This window comes from Delphinus delphis, chromosome 6 (assembly GCF_949987515.2).
Source record: "Delphinus delphis chromosome 6, mDelDel1.2, whole genome shotgun sequence".
Taxonomy (NCBI): domain Eukaryota; kingdom Metazoa; phylum Chordata; class Mammalia; order Artiodactyla; family Delphinidae; genus Delphinus; species Delphinus delphis.
The window spans coordinates 106,271,510-106,292,757 of NC_082688.1; the positions used below are offsets into that span (position 1 = coordinate 106,271,510).

General features: G+C 48.3%; 1 protein-coding gene across 1 annotated transcript in view; it reads left to right on the forward strand.

Annotated features, from left to right (window-relative positions):
• PRSS55 (serine protease 55) overlaps positions 1-20,966 on the forward strand; it is a 55,935-nt gene extending 34,969 nt beyond the window's left edge. The window contains exons 5-9 of the mRNA XM_060013613.1: positions 4,305-4,494; positions 6,189-6,439; positions 7,864-8,006; positions 16,626-16,775; positions 20,721-20,966. Of these exons, the coding sequence (XP_059869596.1) occupies positions 4,305-4,494; positions 6,189-6,439; positions 7,864-8,006; positions 16,626-16,775; positions 20,721-20,966 (980 nt within the window). The remainder of the gene's footprint in view (positions 1-4,304; positions 4,495-6,188; positions 6,440-7,863; positions 8,007-16,625; positions 16,776-20,720) is intronic.
• Positions 20,967-21,248: the final 282 nt, after the last annotated feature.

The following is a 21,248-nucleotide window of genomic DNA, read 5'->3' on the forward strand; positions in this document are numbered from 1 at the left end:
GGGTACATGTGTACTAAAAATATTTGTTCTTTATCTGAAATTTAAAATCAGTTGGGCAACCTGTATTTTTTTAACTCTTGTTTTAAAAATATTTATTACTTATTTGGTTGCGCTGGGTCTTAGTTGCAGCAGGCGGACTCCTTATTTGTGGCACACGGGCTCCTTAGCTGCGGCATGCATGTAGGATCGAGTTCCCTGACCAGGGATCGAACCCGGGCTCCTGGCATTGGGAGCTCACAGTCTTAACCACTGCACCACCAGGGAGGTCCCAGGCAGCCTGTATTTTTATTTGCTAAATCTGGCAACCCGAATCTGTACCAAAGAAGCTTCCTGGGCTGCACACCAAAGTTAGAGCTCTGCTGGCCAGGACTGTGGAAAATAAGGTCACCTCGATAAAGCCACCCTGGGAAACTCTGGAGCGTCAGGCAGGCAGTGTCCCTGTGCAGCCTTTGCCACCATGTACCTGCTTTCCTCTTTGGATTGCTATAGACTTCTTACATTCCTAAAGTTTCTCTCCATACTCGGGCCATGTTTGCCCAATTCTAGGGGGAGCCATTCCCATTGGAGTCTACAGGAATGGCGGCCTCTGGGGCTGTGCACGGTGGCTCTGGCCCCGCTGGTCGGTCCTTCCACCAGCTCAGACATGGTGTGATCCACTGTTATCGTGAAGAAGCTTGGCCAAAAAATGTGGGGCAACGAATGAGTGCTTTGCAATAGACAGGGCTCACGTCATGTCAATAGGAAGGACACAGACCCAGAAGGAACGCATCTTCCTAGAGATGAGCTGTGATTCTGTCCAGATACTTTCATAGAAAATGGGCAGCAGTTTAGGGTGGATGTGCCCGTCAGTCATCCTCTATTCTCCCAATCAGACATGGGGCCCAGGCTTCCCCTCCCCTCCACACCCCACCCCCAGAAGCCGAGCAAAGAAAGCCGCCAGTGGGGCTTCCCTGGTGGCGCAATGGTTGAGAGTCCGCCTGCCGATGCAGGGGACTTTCCATCTTTAGAAAGGGACAGGGGCCTATCTGGAGATTTGGGGGCCACGTGGAATAAACCCAGAAAGGGTGGGAGCAGGGATTGTTGCCTTCTGGGCTGAGTATCAGGGGAGGCCAGCGCCTCTGAACCCAGCCTTCGGGTCCGCGCCTGTGACCCAGATCAGAGGCCTGAGCAGAGAACCTGGCACCTGGCCCGACGGCCGTTCAGGCTGCGCAGGCCTCCGGGCCTCCTGGACCACCTCCCCGTTCGCAAGGATCCCAGCCGGCAGCCCCTCGCGCAGGCCTTCTGCGCACATTCACGGGGAACCCCTGACGGAACAGGCCCTGTGGAAGAGGAGGCATCTGAGCCTTAAGAGGCACGGGCTGTGAGGGGCCCACAGCAAGTTGCCCACTGAGGACTCGTGAAGGGCAAGCCGTGCCCAGGTCAGGAAGGGAAACTCAGCCCAGGAGGCGTCCAGGATGAGGCCCATCTCAGGAACAGAGCGGCCAGAAGAGAAGCCTGCCTGACAGTCTGCGTTCTCAGACCCGCAGCCCATTGTGACATCAGCGGCAGGGCTGGCTGTAAGGGGGAGGCCCCGTCAGAGTCATTCCCCTCCACCCCGGCTTCCGTCACCTCCCAGGCCAGCAGTCATGCCCAGGGCCATGCTCCTGTGGTCCCTTTTGCTGCACATACCCCAGGCCAGGGACGCACATCTGGGTAAGCGAACGCCTGCCCGGGCCCGAGCGGCTCTCCAGGTGGGGCTGGATGAGACCCTGGCCCTGCTCTCTCCCTTCCATCCCGCCAGGGCTAAGCCTGAGGGGCCGAGGGACAGAGGCCTGGACGATCCCACAAATCAGCTAATGGGCCACTAAGAGGCCGGTTCACGGGAGCAGTGGCTTCCTGTTCCCCCTACACCCCTACTGGAAGCCACTTCCCTTGCCCCTTCTCCTGCCCCAGCCCCAAGTTCAACCTGTCTGACCTTAAGTTTTGGGTTTGAAACCCGAGACTTTATCCTTGAATGAATAGTGGAGCGCTGAGAAGCACGGGCCCAGAATGAGCTGAGCATCGGCCCTGGAACTCAGATGCTGAGCAGATGCCCAGGTCACCCACGTGCATGAGAGGTGGGGTGGAGGTGGGCCGGGGGTGCCTGCTGTGCTCCACGGGCAGCTCCTCGCAGCTCCTGATAGGTTGTTTCTCTCTCTGGGGGGGCGGGGGGGGGCAGGTGGCTGAAGTGGAAAGGAAGCTGTTATGGTCAGGTACTTTCCCCCGTTAGATGCCCACACTACCCCAGTGGGCTCTCCACTCTTAGCCCCACATGTGGGTAAGGAGCTCCGAGCCTCAGGGAGGTTTAGGATTGGTCCAGAGCCTCGCAGCAGGGAAATGGGAGAGCCGGGAGTGGCCCCAGTGTGACTCCAGGGCCCGCATTTCCCTCCCTGCCCTCGGCCTCACGGAAAGAACACAGCCCATGTCCCCGGCTTCCCTCATTCCGGCCCGGGCTTGGCTGCACGGAGTGAGTGGGGGCTGGTGCGTGGTGTGGGCAGAGAATCGGCAAAGCTGGCCTCTCTGCAAGCAGGTCCAAGTGCCCCCAATGGCTCGCATCTCTGCTTACCGTTTTGGCACTGCCTCCGTCACTGCTTAGGGCTTTGTGTTCCAGCGTTAGGCTATATGTCTGCACGGTTCCACGCTGGTAGTGTAGGTTGTTCTCAAGACCAAGGAAAGGGGGCCCTTGGTACAAGGTGACATGAGAAATTCTGACAGCTAACGTGGCTTGAGGGTTTACTCTGTGTTGGGCACTTCAACACCCGTTATCTGTTCTGTACGTCTGTGCATCTGTTCTGTAGTGTAAGTATTATCTTCTGCCTATTTGGGGAATAAAGAAAGGGATGATAAACAAGAATAAGTCGTTTACCCTAAATCATTCATCAGGTAAGCAACAGAGCCAGGATTCAGACGCAGGCTTTGGGACTCCAGAGCATATAATGGTGCCCAGACACATGGTAAGACTATATGTGTTTGGTAAATAAAGGAGGAAGTGCAGACCCAAAAGTCCTGGAAAGAGCCTCTATATGTTACTGACAGCTGAAAGCTATTGACACATATTGATACATTTTCACTCCATTTTTTTTTAACTAAAAATAACCACCACTGGGTTCCTCCAACACATACTACAAAGTCCTCAAAACCTCTGTTGAATGGGTATTTGGAAAAGTAGCCTCTAGAAAGAGAGCGGAGGGGGTCTTGGGCTCTGTAGAATCAAGCTCATTCTTTGTTCCAGAACAAGACCACATTCAAGTCAGAAAATACTAACAGTGTCTCCTCCTCCTCCTCCGGGTGAGGGGTTGGATCTGGACTCGCTCCAGAAGGCAGGTTTCTCTTCCAAACAGGCAGCTGCAGCCTTTGTTCTCAGCCTTCCAGGAAACAGAGCTGCTCTGCCTGGAACAGAATGTTCTAACGTAGAATAGCTTGGGGCTTCCTGTAGGTTCAGGCCCTCTCTAGGTCACCCTTCTGGTTTCCTGTATGTATTAGTTTCCTCTTGCTGCTGTAACAAACTACCACAAACTTAGTGGCTTAAACAACACAAACTTCTTATCTTATAGTTCTGTAGGACAGAACTCCCGCATGGGTCTCCCTGGGCTAAGATCAGGGTGTCAGCAGGACTGCGTTCCTATTGGAAGCTCTAGGGAAGAGTCTGTTAACTTGCCTTTTCCAGCTTCTAGAGATCATCCATATACCTTGGCTTGTGGCCCCTTCCTCCATCTTGAAAGCGAGCAATATTGCATCTCTCAGTGCCTTTCTTCTGCAGTCACATCTCTCTTCTTCTGCTTCCCTCTACCACTTTAAGGACCCATGTGATTACATTGGGTCCACTCAGATTATCCAGGACAATCTCCCCATTTTAAGGTCAGCTGATTAGCAACCTTAATTCCATCTGCAATGTCCCCTTTGCCTTATAAGGTAACATATTCACGAATTCCAGGGCTTGGTCCATTAGGACGTGGACATTTTTTGGCAACAGAGGCATTATTCTGCCAGTCACTCCAGGTTGGCCCTGGCCAAGTATTTTCCTCTGATTTTTCTCAGATGAGGGCAGAAACAAGCTCGGCAAAGTGACTTGCCTGTCTGGAAAGGAGACAGAGCCAACGCTTCCAAACACGTTCCAACAGATGTGAAGCATCTGTTGGCTTACTCGTGTTTCTAAGGGTGCTTTACTGGGCCAGCCTCAGTTTCCCCATCTCTAGAATGGGTACAATGATAGCTACTTATGGGTCTTCTATGGATACTGACTAAGTGTTGCATCGTTTCCCTTCCTTTCTCTTCCATTCTACCAGAATGCGGTGAAAGACCCGTTTTTGAGAGAGGAGCTCAGTATTCCAGAATCATAGGAGGTATGGAGGCTGAGGTGGGTGAGTTTCCATGGCAGGTGAGTATTCAAGCAAGAAATGAACACTTCTGTGGTGGCGCCATCATCAGCGAGTGGTGGATTGTCTCGGCGGCTCACTGCTTTCACTCTGAGATCTCGTAAGTACCGAGTCCATCCCCTTGCTTCTGACAATGTGCTCCCCTCCCTGGGGAAGCCCCACACGCCCTAGGGAGGAAGAGCCTGTGAAACCAAGGCCGGATCCACTGTGCCTTCTTTGTTGTCACCCAGAACCAGTAACTGCGGCTTCCCTGAGGTCACAAACTGTCCTCTCCAGGGACATCTGTCTTGGTGGAGCCGAAGGGCTTGGTCTGTCTCCCTCTGCCAGGACATTCAAGTCCTTCTAGGAGGAAATCCTCCTAACTCTGGAGGTCTGGGTTCCTGGGCCATCCGACAACCTACTTCCCTCCTCCTTATAGAGTTTTCTCTGCACTCCAGGAGACTGGTGGAAAACAGAGCATTTACTGATTCCTCATCACGTGCCGGTGACCTGCTAAGAAACTCCATGCATTAACTTGTTTAATCATACGAACAACCCTGAGGCGGGTAGAATGAATAATCCCCTTTTAACTCATTCCAACTTACAGAAACCCTGAGGCAGGTAAAATGAACATCCTGATTTTATAGAGAAGGAAACTGAGGTCCAATAAGGTTAGCTGACTCACCCAAGGTACACACCTAGTAGACAGAAACAGGATTTAAATCCGGTTCCAGCACTTGTGCTTTTCCGCTCCACCACCTCGAGAAAGTTTGAAGATACACAGAAAGAAGAACTTTAAAGGGTTCATCAAAAACCTGGGGAAAGTTTCACCCTGGGGTAACCAAGGAAACTTGTTGCATCTACTCCCATGGGATACTTAAGGACTGGCTGTTGGAAAGTTCCTGGCCATTCTGCCTGGAGGGAAATTCCTGAATCATTACTGAAGATTCTTTCTGCTTCATCAATGGCAGGTCTAGATTAAATTCTGATCCTGATTCTTGCATAGGTCTTCAGGTGCATATGTGCAAGAGTTTATTCCTAGGAGAGAAGATATAGAATCGTAGGTCTTGTGCATCTCCAAGTTTATTAGAAAATCCAAATGATTCTCCAAAGTGGTTGCACGCATTTAAATTTCCGCCAGCGGTGTGTAAGTGTTAAAATCATCACCGATACTTGCTACTTTTTCAGAATTTTTAATTTCTGCTTTTCTGGTGAAAAGCATGAAATACTATTATAATTGTAGTCTTAATTTGCATTTTTCTTACTACTGCTAAGTTGATATTTGCAAGTTTATTGGTATATTTTCTCTTTTGTAAAGTCTGTTTGAGCTTTGACAATTTTTTTTTAATTTGTAGACTCTCTTTATACGTTCCGAATGTTAAACTTCAGTCAGTTGTGTATGTTGCAAACAAAAAAATTCTGTTCCTCAGTCTCTAAACTGCTGGTGGACAAATTGCTGTGATAATCCCTTCCTATCTGAGGGCTAGTTTGATCTGTGCCAAGTGGTCTTTCATGGGCTCTTTGGGGGCCCAAAGCTAAGTCCTTTCTTTGCCCCGTGAGGCAGGAGTATCTCATTCACATCTCTGGGATGATTCTGGAGCAGCCATGGAGCTGTGGTCGGCCACAGTGGCTGTTTCACCCTCCTTCTCTACCTTTTTCAAATGCTCACATCTTCTGAGCAACAGCCCCGGTAGGACAAATGCAAAAGGCCCCTACAGCTGTGTGGGATTTAGGGTTTTCAGGCATAGCAGATTCTGTGCACCTTGTGACTTTCCTTCCCCTCCTATTTCTCCGTCTCTGCTTCTCCGCCACCAGGCCAACAGAACTGAGAGTCGTGCTGGGAACGAATAGCTTAAGCAGCCCATCCCTGGAAGTAAAGGGGGTCACAAGCATAATTCTGCACAAGGACTTTCAAAAACTCAACATGGACAATGATATCTCCCTGCTGCTGTTGGACACGCCCATCACATTCAGCGAACTGAAAGAACCCATCTGCATGCCCACAGAGCCCGGCCTCTCCAGGTGGCACAAATGCTGGGTGGCAGGATGGGGGCAGACCCAAACTGGTAAGTAACGGCTCAGCATCTCTTGGGAGCACCTGGGGGAAGAGCCACATCACGGGCGTCTGAGGATGGGCCAGTAAACCTAAAGGAGAGGGGAGAGGGTGAAAGGGGAGAGGGCTGAGGAAGGAGAGAGGAGAGAGGGGCTTGCATTGGAGCAAATCCCTGAGCACCAGGAACGCACAGAGGCCTGATCTCAGCCTCTTCCAAGTGCGAAGGAAACATCCCCCAAGGCCCCGGGCTGAGATGCCAGGTGTGGGCCATCCCTGGGTGTGGTCCTGTCCCGCCATCACATGGCAGTCTCGTTTGTTTCATTGAATATAAACCCTCCAGTTGGCCAGGGGCTCTCTGCTCTGCTCTCTCACATCTCCCTGATTCACGCATTGATGTTTCCCACCTGGCTCCTACAGGCATTCAAGATGCCTGCCCTGGCCTAGACTTTACATGGTCCTGGAGTGTTGCCCAGCCATTCTTAGAAATGAATCTGTTGCTGTTACTTGTTGTTACATTGTTACTTGGCCAAAATAAGAGGAACCTGACCAGGGTAATAAAGGGATTATGAAAGCCCTGCTGGACTGTTCCCAAAGAAAACTCAACAAAATTGGTAGGGGAGGGACGGGAATAGCACAGCGCTAGCTCAGGCCTGAACAAGACTCCAGGTCCTTAGGGATGCTTTGCAATGACCTGGGGTCTAAGAGATGGTAGGTATTTCAGGAGTTTGGTAACTAGAGGGCAACTGGTGTAACACTGATTCAGGGCTCTGGGCACGACTCAGAATTTAGAAGTGAGGAGAGGCAGATGGGTGCCTGCACGATTAAGAACACTCAGTGTGGAGAAGTCTTTTGAAATCTCCATGTGGTAGGAGTTAATGAGATGGAGAGAAGTCCAAACAAATTCCCGGAAGCTGGCAGTCCAGGAAGGGCCTTGACAAACCCCCTGTAAAAACTCTCAACCAACCTAGCTTTGTCTGGGGGACCTGAAAGCTTTTTTCACTGGGAGTGCAAACCCAGTTTCAGCGGCCCTGTGTCAGAGGTGTCACACTCACATAACAGAAAGTAACGAGAGGCAAATATGCTGAAGAGGCAGGGTTATGCTGAGAACCGATCGAAAGCCAGTTCTAAGAAGTCAAGTCTGTAGCGCTGTTGGAGCCAAGATGGAAGTCTTCTTGGAGGCAGGAATATGATTTTGAATGGGAGGGATAATACAAGTAGGTGGGGACTTGTTTGGAAGAGCCTGGGGTGGTGGAGTGAGTAAATTGCAAGGGATTACTGGAAAGACGTGGAGAGGGAGGGTCTGTGAAAATGTGAAAAAACAGGCGGATGTGTGGCTGGCGGGACACTGGGCAGGTTGGTCTAGGGCACGTCAGCTGCCTTATCGGCACTGGGGCTCCTGTCCAGTGACCTTTCTAAAGGGCCTTCTCTATGGGTCAGGTCTCAAACAGCCTATGGAAACAGAGCTGCTGAAAGTGCCCATGACCATCGTGGATTGGGAGAAGTGTTCAAAGGAATTTCCAAGACTTACCAAAAATATGCTGTGTGCTGGATTCGAGAATGAGACCTACGATGCTTGCCAGGTAACTTGGCTGCATCCCCTCCATCCCCTCGGGCTGCCAGGGTAAAGGCATCCTCTCTCCATGGGGAACAGACAGTAAGAGTTCGGAAAATGTGTGGAAATCGGGCTTAGATACGGGAATGGGGACATGGATTCAGGAATACTTACTGTCAGGTCCTTGGAATATCAGTGCTTGCCTGGAAGTCAGTATGCAGCAACCCTGCATAAATATTTCTGGTCTTCTCCAGGTAGGCCCCCAAGACTTTTTCCATTTCTGAGACTTCTTTAAGAAACAAAAAGCCAAGGAAGATTTGAGATCCATACAAGGAATTACTTTACTTTATTAATTTTAGCTACCTTTGTTGAGTGCACTAAACCCTGGGATTCAACAACTGATGAGACATGGTTTCTTGCCTAAAGGAGCCCACAGTCTCCTGGGCAGGCAGTTGGGTAAACAATCATAGTGTATTGGATCATGCCTGTGAGTTTCACTGAAGAAAAGTCTGGTAGCTTAGCTTCTCTTTACTAAAATTAACACAAACATTTAAAAAGAAAAGCACTTTTTGATTGATAGTAGAAGAAACAGGGGAAAACCCCTCATAAATGAGCTTCCTCTGGCTCTGAGGATGGGAAGGATCACGCGGGGGAGCCCACTTAGTCCTACTCACTGGCTGGGCAGTGGGTCTGGTCACTGGTATAAAACTCTAAGTGCAGATGTTAAATGTTCTGCAGAGCGATGATGAAAAGGCTGTCTCACAGAAGGGCTGTGAGGTATATCACGAGGACCACAGAGGGAGACAGAATCAATGTCACACGAGCCCTGTGTTTTCCCCACATTCTGGATAGTTTAAAACATTACAAAACAAAACAGACGATTGGGACTTCTGGTTCTGGACAAGATGGAGTAGACACATTTCTGTTGCTCCCTTCCACTAAATACAGCTAAAAGCACTGGACATTATATTGTGAAACAAAAATAAAGGCTCCAAAATGTGAAGAGAAGATGAAATTGGAAACAAATATCCTAATACTTAAGGAATGACACAGCAGTGAATTCCTTGGGTTTTCTTTTTGCCTCTTATATCCCAGCCTGGATGGTAGTACATAACAGCTCAGCATCTCCTGGGAGCAGCTGGGGGAAAAAACGCCTTGGGCACAGACAAACTAACAAAACAAAACAAAACAAGATAGCCTTCATCTCTTTGGACCAGGAAAAGGGCAACTTAACAAGGTGGAAACTTTTAAACAATAATCATTCTATTCCAGCAAAACACCAGGAAAAGCCCCACAGTGCTCCTACCCCAGCAACCAAGGTCGAGTGGACAATCTCACCTTCCCCCCCTCCCCCTGCCCACTATGGTGGTGTCAGAGGAGGCTGAGTGGAAAGCCAGGACTTTAAGTACAATCTAGTCATAATGATCCATCCCCTGTCCCCCTCAGTGTCAGTGGAGGCCACCTGAAGAGCTTGGGCTCCCACCCAGTGGTAGCGGCACCCTGCTCCTCCCCTTGGTGTCATAGCTGGCCTGAGTGGTGGGTCAAGACTTCCACCCCAATTCAATGGAAAGGAGTTGGCATCCCCCTTCCCTGACTCCAGTTTCATAAGAGGCCTGTTAAACAGAAGATTCATATGAGAACCCAAGTCTCATAACCTATTACTCAAGACAGGATCTGCAATAGAGTAGAGGGTTTCACTAATATACATGGATTCCATGTATTAATACACATAGGATAAGGAAAAATAAAGCTAAAAATCTGAGGAAAGAATCTTTTTTAAAAAATTGAGAACCATTAATTCCTAGAATAAATTCAATTAAAACAAAATGGATCATGCACTTAAATGTAAAACTACAAAATTTTTTTAGAAAAAGAAAATAGAAAGTCTTTGGGACATAGAGTAACACCAAAAACACAACTCATATAAGGAAAAATTGATCAAATGGACCTCATCAAAATTAAAAACTTTTCCTTCATGAGAGACCATATTAAGAGGATGAAAAGACAAGCTACCGACTGGGAGATAATATCCAACAAAGAAACTGTACCTAGACTCTATAAAGAACTCTTGCAGTCAACTGTAGAGAAACGTACTATCCAATTCAAAAATGGGCAAAAGACAAGAACAGACATTTGGCTGAAGAGGATATACAGATGGCAAATAAGAAAATGAAAGGACGTTCAACATCATTAGCCACTCAAGCAAATGCAAATTAAAACCACAACCAGGTATCACTGCACACCTCAGAATGGCTAAAATTAAAAAATAAAAAATAGTAACAACACCAAATGCTGATAAGAATGTAGAGAAACTGGATCCCTCGTATATTGCTTGGGGGAGTTTAAAATAGTCTAATCACTCTGGAAAACAATTTTATAGTTTCCTTAAAAACTGAACGTGCTCTTGCCATATAACCCAGCAAACGCCATTCTTGGGCATTTATTCCAGAGAAATGAAGGCTTGTGTTCACACAGAAACCTGTGCAGGAGTGTTTATAGCAGAGTTACTCATAATAGACCAAAATTGGAAACAAGTGTCCTGGAAGACTTGGATAATTAAATACACTGATAATTAAATACACTGCATCTATTCCATGCAATACCACTCAGCTGTTACAAGAAGCAAACTATTGGTACATGCAACCACGTGAATGTGTCCAGAGACTCATGCTATGTGCAACAAGCTGACCCCCAAAGGTCCCACACTGTGTGATTCCATTTACATAACATTCTTTATTAGAAAATTTTTATTGGAGTATAGTTGATTTATAATGTTGTTAGTTTCTGCTGTACAGCAAAGTGAATCAGTTATATATATATATATCTCCACTCTTTTTTAGATTCTTTTCCCATGTAGGTCATTACAGAGTATTGAGTAGAGTTCCCTGTGCTCTACAGTAGGTCCTTATTAGCTATCTATTTTATATGCAGCAATGTGTATGTGTCAATCCCAATCTCCCAATGTATCCCTCCCTACCGCCCCGCTTCCCCCCAGGTAACCATAAGTTTGTTTTCTACATCTGTGACTCTATTTCTGTTTTGTACCATTTGTACCAGTTTTTTAGATTCCACATATAATCAACATATGATATTTGTCTTTCTCTGTCTGACTTACTTCACTCAGTATGACAATCTCTAGGTCCATCCATGTTGCTGCAAATGGCATTATTTTTGTTATTTTTTATGGCTGAGTAATATTCCATTGTATATATATACCACATCTTTATCCACTCCTCTGTCAATGGACATTTGCATAACATCCTTGAAATGACAAAATTATAGAAAGGGAGAACAGCTTAGTGGTTGCCAGGGCTTAAGGAGGGTTTAGGGGTAGAAGGAAGTGGATATAGCATTAAAAGGGCAACATAAGGGATCCTTGTGACGATGGACATGTTCTGTGTATTGACTGCATCAATGTTAATACCCCAATTGTGCTATTGTACTGTATGTAGTTCTACAAGATGGTATCATCGGGGGAAACATGTAAAGGGTACATGGGATCTCTCTGTATTATTTCTTTCAACTGCACGTGAATCTACAGTTATATCAAACTTAAAAAAACAAAGAGAAGACAAAGCTTCCCAATAGCAATGGTTAAACGAAGATCTCAGATCCTAGCCATGCCACAGACTTAGGGAGTAGCCAATTCATACTGGAGCAGGAGACAAAGGGCTCCAATGTCAATTGAAAAGGGGAGGGCTTCCCTGGTGGCGCAGTGGTTGAGAGTCCGCCTGCAGATGCAGGGGACACGGGTTCGCGCCCCGGTCCGGGAAGATCCCACATGCTGCGGAGCGGCTGGGCCCGTGAGCCATGGCCGCTGAGCCTGCGCGTCCGGAGCCTGTACTCTGCAACGGGAGAGGCCACAACAGTGAGAGGCCCGCGTCTGGCAAAAAAAAGAAAGAAAAAAGAAAAGGGGAAAACAACATTTAATAGTATGATTGGAAAGAGAGAGCATTCCAGGGAGAATTGGGGGAAAATCACGGAGGCTTGAAAAAGTATCTTGTGTTCAGGGAACTTTCAATATTTCAGAAGCCAGTGATAACAAGGGTTGAGTGTGGAGAGGTGAGCAGAGCAGGTCACTAGGGCAGGGTTGCCACGCGTGGGAGACTAGAGGTTGTCCCAGGCTGCTCACCCTCATCAGTATTCACACCTATCCTTTCAGTCTTTTTCATTCATCACCATCCCATATTCAAATGGCCAAAACCAACTGCAGCAACACTTGAAACAATCAAGTGTCATCTTTGATGACATTTTCTGTCCCCTTTGCTTCAATGGCTGGATCTACCATCTGGAGTCGAGGATTTTTGCTCCAATCCCTCCCCTATCAAAATGTACTTTAATGAAAGCTGCTAAAATTAATCATCTATTACTTGAGTGCTATAAATAAATGTGCTGTTATCGTTTTAAGCCTTTTTTAAGAAAAAAATTGTGAAGTGAAAAGCTTTGCTTTCTGTTTAGAAAGCTTTCTATTGCTGAGAATAAGCTGAGAGTGATCCAGGCAAGGGAAGTTTTCTGAAATTATATAATATTATCATCACTTAAATCCAGGTAAGCCAGGCAGAAAGTCCCCTAGGGTTTAAAAATAATTGCCTTTAAAAATAAAATCACACTTTTAAACTTAGCAAACTTGAATAAAACACATAATCACATAATGAAGGGAAATTATAATTTTATGATGGAAACATTTAAATATGTTCAAAGTAATAGCAATAAGATCATGCTGTACTTAAAATACAAATTAAAATCAAATCAATGGAATTTTGTGGTTTACTTTTTCCAGCGCTTTTCCTGTTTGTAATCCCCTAAGGTTACACTATGAAAAAACAAAGTTCAACTTAAAAAAAATAAGTGACACCGTCCAGCAAACTATAAAATCAAATATGTCCCAAGCTAGCAATGCAATACTTCTTGTGAAGGACCAGCAAGCATCTGAGAAACAGGCATTGCAATGCTGCACAGTTTTCTTATCTTTCTTCTCAACTCCAGCAGAAATTTTGTCTTATTCATGGCTGGATTCCCAGTGCCTAGCACAGTGCTTGGCATGAAGAGCACTCAACAAATGTTTGCCAAAGAGCTGAACCTTCCAAGGAAGCTGGAAACTGCCTGTCAGTTACAGTAGCCCTAGAGGAGGGGACATCCGAGAGAGACCTTGACGGAGGCTGCCTTGGAGGGGGGTTAAGAGCTGGCAGCCAGGGAGTTCCCTGGTGGTCCAGTGGTTAGGACTTCGCCTTCCAGTGCAGTGGGTGTGGGTTCAATCCCTGGTAGGGGAGCTAGGACCCACATGCTTCGTGACCAAAGCACCAAGACATAAAGCAAAAGCAATATTGTAACAAATTCAATAAAGACTTTAAAAATGGTCCACATCAAAAAAAAAATCTTAAAAAAAAAGAAAAGAGAGAGAGCTGGCAGCCAGCTGGGCTGTTGGGCAATTTGGTTATGGGGATGCCAAGCTGACTTGGATAACAACCTGAGCAACTTTCTTTAAAGATCTTATTTTATGGGGGTGGGGAGGCAGCAGTTTTAGGTTCATAGCAAAATTGAGAGGAAGATACAGAGATTTTCCATATACCCCCTGTCCCACACATGCATAATCTCCCATACCATCAACGTCCCCATCAGAGCGGTACATGTGTTGTAACTGATGAACCTACATGGACACATCACAATGACCCAAAGTCCATAGTTTATGTTAGCGTTCATTCTTGGTGTCGTCCATTCTATGGTCAAGTGTATAATGATATGCGCCATCACGAATACTATCACACAGAGCGTTTTCACAGTCCTGGGCTACTTTCCAAGGTATTATCTCGAACCCATCTTGACCCATGACACTTGCCTGAAAATCTTATTTCACTCCATAGCATCTTAGACCTCTAGAGCCAGAAAGAAATGTATAAAAATATTTAATTGCGACTGTTTCACAGATGAGAAAACATGGTTATTTTAATCATCGATCATTCTCTTCACTATCTGAATGGATCCGAAGCAGTGTAATAACTTCGTAGCTCTTTCACACATATTCAATCATTTCATTCTCTCCACTATCCTGTAAGATGGGCTGGGCAGGTCTCACTCGCCCCGTTTAACAGATGAGAAAACAGGGATTTCGAATTTAAGTGGTTTGCCTGAGGTCCAGGAGGTAGTGGGGCCAGGCTGGAAGCCAGGTCATCTGCTTCTCACCCAAAATGGACAGAAGTGATCACGCGGTGTGAATAACACAGCAGTGAACTTAGGAGGCTCTGTGGTCAGTATGTTTCTAACCAGACAAGTCTCTGGCTACCAGCCTTAGTCTTTGGAAGAAAGTTCCCCTTAGGTGGGCTGTCATCAGTCCCAAGTCCTTGCTAGCTGAGGCCAGACCCTCCTTTGAGACATCCTTTCTTTCTTCCCAAAAGGAAGAGAAAAACAATTAAGACTCTATGTGTGAAAGGACATGAATTTATAGCTGTCCCTCTGGAGTCCCAGCAGTCCGAGAAGGGAATCTCTGTTTCCTGAGTTTACAAATAATGTTTGTAGTACATAAGGCTAAAGTAATAATACTAATACATTTCTGCAGCATTTACTACATAGCATTTACCCTATGCCAAGTGATGTATAGATTTTAAAAATGTCATTGCCAGTAATCTTGGGAAGTAGCTGGTATTATCTCCATTTTAACGACGCAGAAACTGAGGCTTAGAAGTTACTTGTCCAAGCACAGTTCTCTCCCTGTTATGTAAGGAAATGACAATCAACATATTAATAGGCTTTTTATACCATTCATGCCACCGTAAGGTGAAGAAAATGATAGAGACAGCACTTACGGAAGGAGCTCTTTGAGTGGCAATCCTACTGATTTGGTTCTTGCCCCGTGACCTTGAAGTAGAACGCGTGCAAAGAAAAGCACACACCCCCAAAAACCAGACAGGCGTTAAGGGCAGTGTTTCGTACTGGAAAGGGTGGTTTGGGTTTTGGCACCACGCTTACTGGGTGTCCTTGAGCTCCAAGCTCTCTGTTAATTCCGCTCCGTATATCCCTCTGCTTGGCGATGTGTCCCACATAAACTCCCCTTGAACATGATTTCATCGTTATCTTCCCCTGCACTTTACCCCATGACCTTGGAACTAGGACTCACCACCCGTGTCCAGGGGCACCAGTCCCCAGATGGTGTCAGTTTCAACGCACCCCCCTGCCTCCTGACCGTCTTGTGCCCTGGTTGAGGTCCTCATCACTCCCATCTCCTCTTAACTAGTCCCCCCACCTCCTGCCTAATTCCTTTCCAATCAGTTCCCCCCACTCACTCTTCCTGTCAAATTCTTATTCATCCTTCAAACAAAATGCAGTTGATCCTGTTTGTTTGCACTGTTGTCTCTCTCCCTAGACCATAAGGTCTTGTATCCCAAGTGCCTAACAGTTAGTTTTTCCTCCTTGAAGATGTGTTCGGTGGAAGTGAGCAGATCTCTTCTGACTTTCCATTTTCTAATTATAAAATGAGAATCAAAATACCTACCTCACAGAAATGTGGGATGAAGGGGTGGATGAGAAAGTAAAGTCAGGGGACCAACTCTGGGCCTCGGACATCATGTCCGGGAAGTGTTGATTCTCCTCCTTCCCATTAGGTCCCATTCCCGGTCCTGTTGATGACCATGGAAAAGGAGGCCATCTCTCCGCTGAGAAGGAAAGATCGCTTGAACAATTATAGCTCCCCAGAGGGAAAGAACATGTGCTTTGGCATCAGGAAGACCTGGTTCCAACTTTGGCCCCAACACCATGTAACCCTGAGTAAGCCCTTCATCCTCCTTAAGCTTCATTTTCCCTGTATTAAAATGGACAAAAGGAAGCCATATATGTGTGAGGGACACGGTGGGGACTTGGTACATACTTTCCATATAAATAGATAATCATCTGGGTCATAGACCCATGTGATTCCACCCTGGAGGGGTCACATAGTCGGAAAAGCTTAGCTCACTTGCCCCCTGCAAAACACCCACAGCAAAGAATTAAAAAGAGACATCCTTCTCCCTCATGCCTCCAGAAGAACATCAAAGGAGACCCAGTTCAGGGCTTCCCTGGTGGTGCAGTGGTTGAGAGTCCGCCTGCCGATGCAGGGGACACAGGTTCGTGCCCCGGTCCGGGAAAATCCCACATGCCGCGGAGCGGCTGGGCCCGCGAGCCATGGCCGCTGAGCCTGCGCGTCCAGAGCCTGTGCTCCGCAAGGGGAGAGGCCACAACAGTGAGAGGCCTGTGTACCGCAAAAAAAAAAAAAAGGAGACCCAGTTCACATCCACAGGCCTAACAGCACTCCTCGCATCCTCTTTTCATTCCTTCCCTTTACAGCTCTGTCCAGAGCTTCTGAGTTAAGACCCGCAAATCCGGTCCCCACTCTTCCTCAGCCTGGGTCCTCCGTGTTCCGGCTCCTTCTCTGTGTGCTGTGCATGGAGCGTGTGCATGGCCACGCTCTACATACCACGGTTCCTGGGGCCAGGCTGAGTGCTGCACATGCCCCGCGTGCAGCCACGATAGGGTGGGTGTTGATCTGTGACGATGTGATTCCCCTTGGCGTCCCAGAGTCAGGAGGTCCATGAACCCTCTTCCATGAGCGAGCTGTGCTCTGCCTCACGTGGACAGTTTCCAATGGGACTCACTGCTGATCTGTGTTCTCTGTCCACAGGGTGACAGCGGGGGTCCTCTCGTCTGTACCACAGAATCTGGCAAGAAGTGGTACCAGGTGGGCATCATCAGCTGGGGAAGGAGTTGTGGACAGAAGAACGTTCCAGGAATATACACCTTGTTAGAAAACTACCACTCCTGGATCAAGAAGGTGACTGAGTTAGAGGGAAGGCCCTTTAGTGCTGAGAAAACGGTAGCCTCTCCCAGACAAAAATCCAAGAGCTCTCAGGCTCCAGAATTCCCGGGGCTCTGGTTGCTGCTCTGCCCTGCATGGTGTTTTAGGCTAGTTTTCTACAAATAATAAAATAGATGCTATTCTTTTTTTTATTTATTTATTTTTATTTTTGGCTGTGTTGGGTCTTCGTTTCTGTGCGGGGGCTTTCTCTAGTTGCCACGAGCGGGGGCCACTCTTCATCGTGGTGCGCGGGCCTCTCACTGTCGCGGCCTCTCTTGTTGCGGAGCACAGGCTCCGGACACGCAGGCTCAGCGGCCATGGCTCACGGGCCCAGCCGCTCTGCGGCATGTGGGATCCTCCCGGACCGGTGCGTGAACCCGTGTCCCCCGCATCGGCAGGCGGACTCTCAACCACTGTGCCCCCAGGGAAGCCCTAAATTGGTGAACTTTGAACAAGCAGATTGTCCTCCATAATGTGGGTGGGCCTCATCCAATTAGTTGAAGTCCTGAAAAGAGCAAAAAGCCCAGCCTCCTCAAGCAAGAGGGCGTGTCTCCAGCAGACTGCCCGTGGATTTCATCTGCACTTTTGCCTCTCCTGGCTCTCCACCTGCCCCTCAGCTCTCCTGGGCGTTGAGCCTGCCAGCCCACACTGCAGATTTGAACTCCCTAATCACATGATCCAATTCCTCATAACAAATACACCCACCCAGACACACACACACACACACACACACCCAGACACACACACACACACACACACACACACACACACACGCTGCCTTACACCTTTCTCTGGAGAGCTCTGACTAATACCGATTTTAGGACCGAGAGTGGTTCTCGAGAAACAAAATCTTAAAGATGAATTTTCTGAATTGGTGCTGTGATTTCTAGAATTAGCTCTCTAGTCAGATTAGATTGAAAGACACTAATGACTCTATTTCCGGTAGTAAAAAGAGCACTGGCAGTCCATGGAGTGACGGGGCAAGAGAGACAAGCAAAGTATCACCACTGGAAACTCCTAATCCAACACTCGTAAGAAGCTAGGATCTGGGTGACCATGTGTGTGATACTTGCAAACATTTTTTTCAAACTGATGAGTATAATGAGATTGGCGGGTTGCTCGTAATGTTACTGGACAAAGTGGGGAAAGAAAAGTTTGAGCTCGGGGATTCGAATTCCTAGCTCAAGGGCCCGTAAATGACCTGAAAGCTTCTATGTCTGCCCTGAACGAGACCCTTACCCGCTGTAGCCACAGGGCTGAGAGGCTGAAAATCAGACCCACAGTCTCCCCCTGTGACTGACTGAATTACGATGCGAGTTGAACTCCCAGCCTCCCAGGGTGTCTCCTGCTAAACCCAGGCCACGGACTGGGAAGGAAGGGGATCCTGCAAGTTGGAATGGGGGTGTGTGGAAAGACCCTGATGGAGCTGGGGAACTTGAACCCTAAATTCTGATGCGTCTCCTCTGCCAGCGGCAGCAGTCTCTCTGTCCCCAGGAGAAGCGGCCCCTCCACCCCCGCCCGTCCCAGGGTGTTAACCCTGCATTACCTGCGGAAAGGGTAATGACCGCCCCGAGGCAGCTGACAAGCAAGACATTGCTGGTTCTCCCCAGTGTCAACCCCACCACCGCTCTTGGCGTCTAGACCTCTGAGCAGACTCAAGTCCCAGCAGCCCCTAAAGTGAGGTACAAAGCGTGACCCGTGAGGAGGTGCACTACCCTCTGCGTTTTCTAACTCCTGCAGATAGAAACCCGGGCCACACATGTGGGGATGGGTATTAGGGCTGTGGGATAAATCGTGGAAGGAACGGAAAGTTGGATCGGGTGGCATTTATTGCCACGGGCTCACTAAGCAGGGATTCTGCATCTAACTTTGCATCTTGGGGAGGAAGGAAGGGCTCTAACAGTTTGCTTCGCTGCTTGACTGAAATATGGCCAAAAGGAGACCCACAGTGAGTGAACTAGAATTGCCAGACCTGCTTTGGTTTAATGTAGAGAAAGGGATTCCATGACTTAGGGGGACGGGAATGTTCGAGTGAGTTTGTCATTTGAAACTCACCCACCCTGGGAAGGTCCAGAAGACATGCCTTTCACCACGACTGTGAGAGATAAACTTGAGAGGGAAGCCCTGGCATCCCTGGCTCTTCTCTGTGGGCCAGACTTCAGAGAGGGAACTGCAGTCACGGAATTGGGACACGTAACCACAATGAGAGTGATTGGGCCCGTGGTGGCAGGGACCAGAGGTGGCACTCAAGCCCCGAAGGCAAGGAGGGAATGGTCCCTGTGACTGACAGCAGGGTCAATGCCGCAATCAGAATGTCCTGACTCCTGCAGACCATGGCTGGCTAGCTCGTCATGGGGTTCCTAGAAGTGAAATAGACAGGAAGCCTACTAATTCTTACGTGTTCTGTGTAAGCAGAAAATAGGTCAAGTGAACAAGAGTCTAACTTGCATGATTAAAACAAGAGTCATGGCTTGTTAATTCTCAGACTGGAGCCACTTTATAGACTCAGAACCCCTTGAATGAAGGACCCTAGTACACTATGGAATATTTATGCTGTTAATCACTCTCCCAGCCTTCCCCAAAAGGACCCACGGGCTTTTGCCAACTGTGCATTGGGGAAGAGGAAATAATCAGACCTTTTAGGGACTACTGGACGCTGACTCTGAACTCACTGGTTCCCTTCTCTGCGGAGTAAGAGATATTATGATGGGAAAGGCCAAGTGGAAGCAACTAGAACTGCCCCTACCTAGGAAAATAGTCAACCACAGAAGCAGCCCTGCATTCCTGGAGGGATTGCAGACATTAGTGCAATCATCAAGTACTTAAAAAACACAAGGGCGGTGATTCCCACCACATCCCCAATTCAGCTCTCCCATCTGGCCTCGGCCGAAGACAGTCGGGTCTTTGAGAATGACAGAGGATTATTGTAAGCTTGCCAAGGTGGCAACTCCAATTCCAACTGCTGTATCAGATGTGATTTCATTGCTTGAGTAAAGTGACACATCTCTTCCAGTATCCGCTATGCAGCTCTTGATCTGAAAGAATGCCTGTTTCTGCATTCCTGTCCGTGAGATCCACCAGAAGCAGTTTGTTCTCTGCTGACAAGGCCAGCATTACACCTTTACTGTCCCACCTCAGGTGGATATCAACTCTCCGGGCCTATGTCATAGTTTAGTTCGCAGGGATCTTGATCACAAGACCCCATTCACTTGCACACGATAGCGCACTGGTGCATTACACTTATGACGTAATGCTGACTGGACCTAGTGAGCAAGAAGTAGCATCTGGGCTTCCCTGGTGGCGCAGTGGTTGAGAGTCCGCCTGCCGATGCAGGGGACACGGGTTCGTGCCCCGGTCCGGGAAGATCCCACATGCCGTGGAGCGGCTGGGCCCGTGAGCCGTGGCCGCTGAGCCTGCGCGTCCGGAGCCTGTGCTCCGCAACGGGAGAGGCCACAACAGGGAGAGGCCCGCGTACCGCAAAAAAATAAAAATTAAAAAAAAAAGCCTGGGGGTGGGAAATAAACCCAACAAGATTCAGGGGTCTTCCACCTCGGTGAAATTTCTAGGGGTCCAGTGGGGTGGGGCATGTGGAGTTTTTCCTTCTAACCCTGGAGGCAACTTCATTTTGGCCGCGAGGGAGGAAAGGGAGAGAGTGAGAGCAGATCAGAAGCCAGGGAAGGAGGCGAGGGGCGCGGCAGCCAGGCGGCGGCGGAGATGGAGTCGATGGGGAGGGGTAGGTGAGGAAGTGTCCGTGTTTCCTGCCGTCTCTGCCATCCATCATCCTCTCCCGGAGCGGAAATCAATATTCCTCTCTCTTGTTCTCTCCCCAAATGTTCTGAATTTAGAAAAGAAAGAGCAAACCCTGACAAATGCATATTGTTTTCCAAATATAAACGCCGCACCGCTTCCGCCCCCGCGCAGATGTCACCCCCTCTTCCCGGCTGCCGGGGTGTCGGTGTCGCCGGCCTGGGCGCTCTGCCACGACCGCTGTGGGCGCAGATGGAGCCCATGAAGTGGACTGCTGGCCGCCACTCGAGGTCACCTGGTTTCCTAAGAAGCAGATTCTCGGCAGTTTCTCACAGGAGGAGCATTTGCAACTCACAGCTCTGCTGGCATCCTTTCCCCATCCCTCCCCGCCCGAACACGGCTCGCTCGTTTGGAAAGTAACTGTGAAACCTTTTACCCCTCCTGTTGAAAAGCACCTTCTCACCCATCCCTTTTGCCTGTAGAGGTAGCAGGGCAGAGAGGACCACTCCCACTGCTCAGATGAGGAAGCCGAGGCTCAGAGAAGGGAAGGCGTTCACTCGGACTGAACAGTGCTAAGAATGTGGATGGGGGCAGGGCGGTGATGCCGAAAGCTCAGCTTCTCTGTGCGCCAGTGCTGAATCAGATCTCGGAGACAGAGTTTTGGGTGAAGTAGAAAAGAACAGCTTTATTACTTTGCCAGGC